This window comes from Arachis hypogaea, chromosome 4 (genome assembly GCF_003086295.3).
Source record: "Arachis hypogaea cultivar Tifrunner chromosome 4, arahy.Tifrunner.gnm2.J5K5, whole genome shotgun sequence".
Classification (NCBI taxonomy): Eukaryota; Viridiplantae; Streptophyta; class Magnoliopsida; order Fabales; family Fabaceae; genus Arachis; species Arachis hypogaea.
In genome coordinates this window covers 17031105-17041382 of record NC_092039.1, presented here as the reverse complement: position 1 = coordinate 17041382, position 10278 = coordinate 17031105, and the positions used below count along the sequence as shown (strand labels likewise).

At 39.0% G+C, this 10278-nt stretch overlaps 1 protein-coding gene across 1 annotated transcript; it reads right to left on the bottom strand.

Annotated features, from left to right (window-relative positions):
• Positions 1 to 3554: 3554 nt before the first annotated feature.
• On the bottom strand, positions 3555 to 4433 carry LOC140184061 (uncharacterized). The gene is made up of 3 exons (XM_072234344.1): positions 4279 to 4433; positions 4098 to 4158; positions 3555 to 3938 (listed from the first exon to the last, which is right to left on the bottom strand). Exons 1-3 carry the CDS (start codon positions 4431 to 4433, stop codon positions 3555 to 3557), a joined length of 600 nt encoding a protein of 199 aa, XP_072090445.1.
• Between the last annotated feature and the right edge of the window lie 5845 nt (positions 4434 to 10278).

Sequence of the window (10278 nt, the reverse complement as noted above, 5' to 3'; positions counted from 1 at the left end):
CTGTACTTTCCTTGTCTGTTTTGCTTGTGTTTATCCTAGTGTGCTACTTTTGAGAATGAGCTTTGGTGCTGAATTGATGATTGTGTTGATTGATTGTGTAGTTGGTTTCTGATTAAGATTCTCTTATAAGAAAAGAAAGATTTTGGATTTATGAAAAATTAAATATTGTTTCTTTGAAAGGGTTTTGAATGATCAGCTACTGGTTTTTAAAAGATTAATAAGGCTATGATAATCACTAAGCTCGAAAACAGTTTTCTTATTAAATATCTTCTTATGACAATTCTGAAACTCCGTGGTGAGACCGTGTGGTTAGGTTCTCACCCCCTACAGCTTTACCTTTTCAGGAATTGAGTGAAGGAGCATTATGAAGAGTTATACTGCATTTTGGTTTATATAATATTGTATTAATTAGATAATTTTTCTTCCTTCGTCTTTGTTATTATAATTTTATAAGAGGGATAGGAGTTGTATGTAAGCTATTATGTAAGAAGTTTTGTATATGAATCTATGCCTGTTTGTGATCTTCTGGTGCTTAACGTCAGCTAAGCTTCTGATTTATAGCTAATGTGGGTGAAATATTTGTCGGTTTGTTAGTTGGGATATCCGTAGCCGACTAAGTGCGAGATTCGAGGTAGAAGTTTGTTACGATAGGGAGTTATCTATTTTGATTTTGTTTGACCCTATCGAGGTATAACTCAGTTTTGCCGATGTATTAGGGATATAATACATAGCCCTCAAGCTTGACTTGCCGAACTTACGTTTAGCAAGTTGAGCTTTTGTCATGCAGTTATACCTCAGTTGTGGACGAATATGTTAGTCCCTAAGCTCAACGCGCGTTGTTGTTCTTCAAGCTTGGGTTTTTGATGAAGCAAATGAAATAATAACAATAACAATAATAATAATAAAATGATAATTAATAATGATTGTACCTTATGGACTGGGTTGCAATAAATTCATGTGTATTTCTCTAGGTAAGATCTGGACCGTTCTTTTAATTAGGTTATGCGAACAGTTATCTTTTGAATTACCCACTAAGTTAGTGGGTAGTAGTGACGCTTTATTACCGTTTCCATTTTGGAAAAAGACACGAAAAACTCTTGCCCTTGTCTTCTTGCTTAAGTTTGTGAAAGAGACATGACTTAAAAAGGTTAGTTCTCTTGTCTTTGTCTGTGTCTGTTTGTTTTGACGATGGGTAGAGAAAAAGAAAAGGAAAAAGTGGTGGAGGTTAAAAGTGAAAATCTTTATCACTGGGTGCATGTTGATGTTAAAACTCGCGCTTTTGCCTATTGTGATAATGAACACTGCTTGAGCTTAAAGCTCTAAAATTGATCAAGGATGGTTTGGCTATTGGCATCGAACTTCTCCCTTGTGGCAGTGAGGAGAGGGTTTGTGAGAGGAGGGGGCACTAGACTTACTTTTATATGTATATCCCCTATTTTACAGAATTTTATTTGAAATTTCCATTCTCTGACTTTGAATGTAAGGTTCTGACGCAACTGAAATATGCTCCCTCGTAGTTACACCCAAACTCATGGGGTTTTTTTGTGAGCTTTTGAATGTTTGATGTCTTTTTTGGAATTTTCTGCGTCTTTAAATATTTTCTTTTCTCTGTTTCAATCTAAGAGAGTGTGAAAAGGCTTGTGGGTTTATCTTAGTAGCTTCCTTGGTCGTTCTTTATTTTCAAGAATTTCAAATCTATGTTTGTGAAGGTTCGGTCAGTAGAGACCGAATACCCTTTCTATTTGGATGGTCTGTTGATAGAGAGATTTTCAATGTATTGGTGTCCAGAGCCAATACAAATTCTTGAGGATGTGGAGAAAATATGAGAAAGAAAATATGTTTTTAGATTTTTTGATAGAGTGTTTTGCGGCTGGTGAATGTTTGTCAATTTCTGAATTATTGAATTTTGAGAAGGAGAATGACAAAGAGGGGTTGAAGGATTATATAGGTAATGTGTTTTTGTGTTATTTTTATTTGTTGGCTGCTAATTGTTGACATAACGCCACATTTGTTTGCAGGTGGGAGGGTGCCTCATTTAACTAATTCTGAAAAAGAAAGGCGAAAAAGGTGGCATCGGTTAGGGGTAGTGAAGGAAACTGGTGGGGATATTGCTCACTCCAGTGCCCGACCTCATCCTTCTCAAAAAAGGAAAAGAGTTGAGCCCGAGAAGTCACTAGAGGTGCTTTCCGAAGAGGACAAGGTCAATAGGTTAGTGTTTGAAAAGTAGAAAAAACTTCATGGATTTATAGAAGAGGTGAATTCTCAATCCCTTTGGAGTGATCAATATCCCATTTCTGAGCTTGATGATAGGGTTTCCAGTATCCTAGAGATATGAGGCTGACTCGCCTTATGGGTATGGAAGGGATGGGAAGTTTATCCAGGTTGGTACACTTTTGTTTGCTATTTAGGTTGTGCTATTTTTATATGTTCTTCATTATTCTTTTTATTTTTGTGGTAGATTATGGCTTCTCGTTTGTTGTGTATTGGTCATGCTACTGAGCTGCTAGGTGCAGAACAGCATGATGTTACTGAAAGGGTTGTGAATTTGGAGTGGTCTGTGAAAGAAAAGGAGAATGTGATCATCGATGTGACCTCTAAGATGAAGGATAGGGAGGAGGAGGTTGCTAAGCTTCAAGATCAGATCTGTCTTCTGCAAAATGAAATTAAGGAAAATGACAAGGTCAAGGGTAAGATGACCTCCTGTATTCACGAGTTAGAAAATGAGGTTTTGGAGATGTTTGCTGCCAATTTCGACCGAGCTGTGAGCTAAGGAGATGTATTTACGCCCGAGTTTGATGTTGGGAGACTTGATGTGATGAAGATTATAATGGATGGCGAGCTTGTTGAAGATGAGGCGGGTGAGGAGCATGATGAGAATGTTCCTCCCCCCTCTCATAAAGATTAATAAGTTTGTGAATACTTTTGATAATTTGTATTTTGAAACTTTGATTTGATGACCGATCTAGCGTCGGTGTGTTTGTTTGAACTGATTTCCGACATATGATGTTGGCTTAAACTTGAAATATTTGAAAGCTTATTATTGTATATTGCTTAGATGTTGTATCCAACTTTTCGATTTGTGTTGGTTTGGATGAAATGATTTAGTAGATAGAACAGTGTAGTGAATAGAAAGGAAAGAATATGTTTCATTCGGGATATGGAAAAAACCTTCAGTTTGAATGGCGTGGAGTAGTTGGCCTCGTTAAAAACTGTCAAAGTAAAATCATCCTTAGGAAAAAAAATCTCGTGATCAGGAAAAAGAGTACCTTCCCACTCCAACTTGTTTACAGTGAAAATTAACTATAATAAAACTTCAAAGATGAAATGTTCCAAGTGTTGGGTAGGGGCGTCCCGTCTAAGGTTTCTAGGTAGTAAGCCCCCTTTCCGGCAACTTTGGAGACTTAGAAAGGTCCTTGCCACGTTGTTGCTAATTTTTCATGTCCTGTGGGCTTTTAGACTTCCTCTATTTGTCTCAGCACTAGATCTCCTTGTTTTAGTACCCTTGGTCATACTTTTTTATTATACTTCCTTTGCGTGGCTAATTACATGGACTTCTATTGGATTTCGGCTAGGCTTCGTTCCTCGCTTATAGTATCAAGTTTGACTAATCTGGCATCCATATTGGCATCTTCGCTAAAGTACTCGGTCTGACTTGAACCTTGAGCGATCTCCATTGGGATCATAGAGTCCGTGTCGTATACTAATCGGAATGGGGTTTCATTGGTTGTGGATTGTCGTGTTGTATTGTAGCTCCACGGTATTTTTGGTATTAGCTCAGCCCAACGTCCCTTAGCATTTGTTAGTTTTTTCTTTAAGGCCTGTAAGATTATCTTATTAGCTGCCTCTGTGAGCTCATTACTTTGCGGGTGTTCAATAGAGGAAAAATGATGCTTAATGTGAAGGTCAGTTAAAAATAATGCAATTTTCTCATCAATGAACTGTCGACCATTATCAGAAAAAAATTCCCTAGGTAAACCATATCTATGTATGATTGATTTCAAGATGAAAGTGCGTACCTTGTCCGAGGTTATTTTTGCAAGTGGTTGTGCTTCTACCCACTTAGTAAAATAATCAATTGCGACTAAGAGGAATTTTACCTTTCCTGGTGATATTGAGAATGGTCCTAGGATGTCCATCCCCCATTTGTAAAAAGGCCAGCTAACATTTGAAGTATGCAATAGTTCGACCAGACTACGAATGAGTGGTGCACATTTCCGGCATGCGTCGCATTTTTGTACTTTGTTCATGCAATCTTTATGCAAGCTCAGCCAATAATACCCTGCCCGTAGGATTTTCGTGGCCAAGCTTCTACATCCAGTGTGGGGGCCACAGATGCCATCATGAACCTCGGCTATGGCGGCTTCTGCTTCTGATGGTCCGAGGCACTTCAGTAATGGTCGAGAGAAACCTCGTTTGTACAGGTCGTCCCCCATGATGGTGTAATAGCTTGCTTTATGTCTAAATGACCTTGGTTGTTCATTGTTTGGTACTTCTCTAGTTCTTAAATACTGAATATATGGACTTCGCCAGTCTTCTTCATGTGTCACACTTGAAAAATCTTGATACCTAAACTCAATTCTGTTAGCGTGAGATGTGACATAGTATCTATTGAATTAGTTATTCTGGAAGCAACCAATTTAGATAAAATATCGGCCCTTTAGTTTTGTTCCTAGGTATGTGTGATATTTCAAAATTTTGAAAATATTATATCATATCTTTTGCTGTATTTAAATATTTTTCTAAGAGCGCATCTCCTACCTAAAAGTGACCAGTAACCTGTTGTACTACAAGGAGGGAGTTGCAGTATACCTTTAGGCTTTGGACTTCGATCTTTCTTGCTAGTCTTAGTCTGGCTAATAATGCTTCATACTCGGCCTGGTTATTACTTGTTTGAAAAAGGACTTTTATTGATTGTTCGGTATGCACTTGGTGCAGATTTTAAAACCACAAACTAATCGGCAAGTGCACCGGGTCATACCAAGTAATACCTCAGGTGAGTGAGGGTCGATCACACGAGGATTGATGGACCAAGCCATAATAGTTGAGTGATTCACTTAGTCAGACAAGCAGAAAATTGTGTTTTGAGGTTCAAAAGTATTACGCAGTGAATCAAGGATTTGGAAAGCAACAGTAAATGAGTTGTGAGAATTATGTGAGAGAAGAGTTAAGGTTTTAGAGATATTTATTTTTACGGATTTATATTTCTTACCAACTATTTTAAATTATGCAAGATTCAATTGATGAAAAACTATAATTGACTAAATCCTAAATCCTTAGTAATTTAGTCTCCTCTAACCTAATCAACCACCAATTCCTTGGTCACTTAATATAGATTAAAGGGTTAGGTTCAATTCTAGTTTACTAGCCACAAAAACCCTAATCACCCAAATATAAGAGGATTATATGTCACGTATCCCGTTAAGTCCAGGAAATTAGTGATTTAGGAGGAATTTACTTTCAAGCTCGTATTCAGGTGAGATAACTTTTCCAAGAATCAACAAGAATTCAGTAGAACAAGAGTTATTTTTTAATATACTCAAATTCATAAAATGAAGAATGAAAGTAATCCTAGTATTTAAATCAATAGATTGATTAAAATAGAGTGACAATAGTTTTAATCCATAGAATAAACAGAGCTCCTAACCTTAAAAGTGAGATTTAGTTGCTAATGGCTGAGAGAGAGAGCCCGAAGGGCTAAATATTTTCCCTTTTATATCTAACCTAATTTGATTTGAAAATAAAATGAAACAATAACTACTAAAGCCCGAACGATTGTGCTTGGGAATAGAAATAACCAAAACAAAATAAAATATAATAAAAATAACCCAAATCTAAATAATGAAGCCTCTTCATAAAAGTGGATCCGTGCTATTGGCGCTAAACGCCAGGTTCAACGTTTAGCGCCTCACGAGGCAGAAAGCTTCATTTCGTTGCCATCTTTCTGGCGCCAAACGTCAGGCTTGGCGTTTAGCGCCCCACGAGACAGTAAGTCACAAAGCACCTAGCACTAAACGCTCAGGTCCGCATTTAGCGCCACTTGAACAGAATCAAAAGGTGAAGTTTCGGGTGTCCTGGCGCTAAATGCCAGGTTCGGCATTTAGCGCCGCCTTCACAGAATGGTGGCACATGTTACGAGATGCTTGGTCACTAAACGCCAGATGTGGCGTTTAGTGCCAGCTTAGCAGATTCAAAATTCTTCTCTTTTCTTGCTCACGAACTATGCCAACCCGATCCAAACTTTACTTGAAATAATTAAAACAATAGAGCGACTCAAAGTAGCATCCAAATAGGCTTCAAACAATAAAATCTCAGTAAAACTCAATAAATTCATATCTAAAATAATAAGAAAATAAAGCAAAGATGCTCACGCATCACAACACCAAACATAAATTGTTGCTTGTCCTCAAGGAACTAAAAATAATATAGGACTGAGAAGTGAAATTGCCCAAGAATTGAGTTTTTAGTTAAGCTCCTGTCCATTCACTGAGTGGGGTTGATGACACTGTAATTCTGAATAGTTTTGGCATCTCACTATCATTTGAAGCTCAGAAAATGTCAATGTCCTTCAGAACTAGAACTCGGATAATATTATGAATTCTCTTTCTTTTTAACCTCTGATTAATCTTTGAACACAGTTTTTTCTTATCTTTTCTTTGGTGCTTCACACCTTGAGTCTAACCGTGACTTCTAAATATTTTGTCTCAAGCATTGACTTGACACACAAACACCACAAACACTTAACTCGGGAACTCTTTGAGTTCAGATTTTTCTTTTCACTTTTTTTAGTCAGTGGTGCTTAGAGCCTTTGGCATACTCTTTAATTTCACTTGGTCTCGACTCTTAGTGCTCTGTCTCAAGAATTCCTTGATACATTCACACCACAAGCATATGGCTAGAAAAATAACTCTTTGAGCTTTTACTCACATTTGACCTTCCTAGCCATTGATGCTCAGAGTCTTGAACCTTGCTCTTTAGTTTCTTTTTCTTTTTGCTGTTTATTTTGCTTCAAGGACTAATTTCTTGTTTAATTTAGAGAATCCATAATACTTTTCTAAATTCCTGTACCTCAAGAATCAACATTCTTAACTTCAAGATCAATTATGCACTATTCTTTGCCTACATTCAGAGCCATAGATAATACCACCACATCAAGATAAATAAAACAACTCAGAATATATAACTCAAGTTCTCATGCAATTACATCACTTTTCTTTTCTTTTCTTTTTCTTTTCAAGTTCAATGAGCAATACATGAGACCACTTTTCAAAATAAGCATAAAATACCAAATTAGTTAACTGAACTAGAAAAACTAGAAATACTATTACTTATGAAAAGGATTTAAATAGAAAACAGAAAATAAGATATAATAACTAAAAAACAGAAAATAGGGAAAATCGCATATAAAAAACTCAACCACCTCAGTCATGGTGGTTGCACCCTCCTGGGAATCCTCTCTAAGCTTCAAAATCACGCCTCAGCTCTTTCATCCCTCGCCACTGGCTTTGCTGCTCCTCCGCCATCTGCTGAAGAAGGGCAGAGTGGCCCTCATGGTCTACCCTCAGCTGATCAATAGATGATGCTAGGTGTTCAATGGATGATGTCAGCTGATCCTAATAATCTTGAGGAGGGAAATAATGTCCTTGAGTTAGCTCAGATTGCTCATACTGAGGAGGGTAAACTGGCTCCTGAGGCGGTGCTTAGACATACTCCTTAGCATACTGCATACCCCTCTTAGTGATCGGCCTCTCAATGTCAATGGGGGTGTTGCGATCTATGTGAACTCGTGCGATGTCACACAGGCGAAAGATGAGGTGGGAAAAGGCCAGCCTGGCAGAATGGAGGTCTTCACGGCTATGATGTATAACTTCTGAGGAATCACACAATGCACCTCCACCTTATTACTGAGCATGATGCAGTGAATCATTACTGCTCGGTCAATAGTAACCTCGGACCGGTTACTAGTAGGAATGATGGAGCGCTGAATAAACTCCAACCATCCCCTAGAAACCGGCCACAAATCATGCCTCTCCAGCTAATATGGTTGCCCTTTGGCATCACGCCTCCACTGTGCTCCGGGAAGACATATGTCAGTAAAAATCTGGTCCAGCCTCTGATCACTGTTGACCTTCTTAGTATAGGAGTGAGAGTCCTCTCTGGTTGGTGGCAACTGAAATACATCCGTAACTCTCTGGACCAAACTTTAGGATCCTCCATCGAACCATGGTGCACCAGTTCTTCGGGTCGGAGTTCACACCCTTGACATGCGTGTAAGTCACTTAAGCATTGGCGTAAAACTCCCTGACCATCAGAAGACCTACTAAAGTCATGGGGTTGCACAGAATCCCCCAACCGCTCCTCTGAATCTGCTCTCGTATCTCTGAATACTCATCCGGCTGTAAATCAAATCCCACTTCCAAGATCACTTTCTTCTTGCTCACAATCTCATAAAAGTGATCCTCATGTATCTTGGAGTTGAACCGGTTGTTGTCAAGAGGACCGATTGCAGGAGCCTTTTTCTTTCTCTTCCTAGAGGAGGACTCGCCAGTGTTAGGTGCCATATGGATGATTTATAGAAAGAGAGAAGCGAAGCACCCCAACACCAAACTTAGAAGTTGTGCTCATCTCAAGCAAAGAGAGAAGAAAAAGAAAAATTTAGGAAAAAGATAAAAAAATAGAGAAGGAAATTAAAGAAAATAATTACGTGAAATAAAATTAAATAGGAAAAAGAGGAAAAGAAAAATAGTGGGAAGGGGAGTGAAAAGTAAAGTGTGGAGGTTGAGGGTTGCTAATAGAAAGAAGAAAGGGGAGATTGTAAATTGTGTTGTGGTAAAAAAGTTAAAATAAAAGGGCATTTATAGATGAGGGATGGGGGTTCGGTTGGTTTTATGGAGGGGTGAATGGATTAAATTAGAGTTATGGGGGTGGGGGGAGGGGGTTGGTTGGAGTTGGTTAATGGGAAATGAAGGAATAAGAATAGGGAAGGGAAAATCAAAGGAGAGGGTTAATGGGGGGTTAATTGTGTGTGTGTAAAGGTAAGATGAGAGAGAGGTGTGGGGAATGTGGGTCGAAATTTAAAACCCCTTCCGTATTGACCGTGTCTGCACTGCTGACGTAAACGCCAGCTTCGGCGTTTAGCACTGCAGTGTTTTCAAATTTTTTTGTACGAGGGCGCGGTGCTAAACGCTCAGGCCCACACTTAGTGCTGAGTGAACAAAAGCACTCACTCTTTTGTTGCAATTTCTGGCGCTATGCACCTACCCATGCATTTAGTACCCTACGAGGCAGTGGGCTTGTCTTGGGATTCGTGTACGCTGGCTTTAAACGTCCAGGTCTGCGTTTAGTGCTAGTGTCGACGTAAATGCTCCTTGAAATTCGTGCTCCTCGGCGCTAAACGTCCAGCCTGGAATTTAGCGCCACCCAATAGAGAGCTATCTTGAGGTTTGTGCCATTTCTAGCGCTGAACGCCCAACCTGGTGTTTAGCATCAGAGCATCGGAACGAACTCCTCTCCAGAGTATTATGATCTTCCTTCAGATTCCTCATGTTCCTGTTTTAAACACTTTGCATGACCACAAACATAAATAAACTAAAGAAAACTATGAATAAAAATCATAAATAAATGAAAATAAAAATGAACATAAAATCAAAAGATACTAAGGATTGGGTTACCTCCTAACAAGTTCTTTAACGTCACTAGCTTGACAGTCAGATATGCTAAGTAAGCAGATGAGCTGACCTCTGACGATCAATCTCGCCTCCAAGCTAATGCTTCAACCTCTAGCCATTGACAATGAATCTTCTATCTGAGTTTTCTTCCTGAAGTTCCACATGACCATACGATGACACTCTGGTTACCACAATGGGTCCTGACTACTCGGACTTTAGCTTCCCGAAAAAGAGCTTGAGCCTTGAATTGAATAGTAGAACTTTCTGGCCTGGCTCAAATACTCTTGTGGCTATTTTCTTGTCATGCCACAACTTGGTCTTTTCCTTGTAGAGCTTGGCATTCTCATAAGCAGAATTTCTGAATTCATCAAGCTCATTTAGTTGGAGCAGCCTCTTCTCTCCTGCAGCTTGGTATCAAAGTTTAGGAACCTTGTTGCCCAATATGCTGTGTGCTCCAACTCCACTAGCAAGTGACAGACCTTATCGTAGACTAACTGGTACGGCGACATCCCAACAGGAGTCTTGAATGCCGCCCGGTATGCCCAGAGACTATCATCAAGCTTCCTAGCCTAGTCCTTTTAGGAAGTACTAACGGACTTCTCTAGAATCTTCT

Bases quoted from the DNA above. Each gene is read 5' to 3' on its own strand.
- LOC140184061 (XM_072234344.1), bottom strand. From the start codon at position 4,433: ATGGGGGACGACCTGTACAAACGAGGTTTCTCTCGACCATTACTGAAG. The intron at 4,159-4,278 runs GTATTATTGGCT...TTCAAATGTTAG, and splicing joins ACGAAAATCCTACGGGCAGG to CTGGCCTTTTTACAAATGGG. The intron at 3,939-4,097 runs GTAAAATTCCTC...AATGGTCGACAG, and splicing joins TCTCAATATCACCAGGAAAG to TTCATTGATGAGAAAATTGC.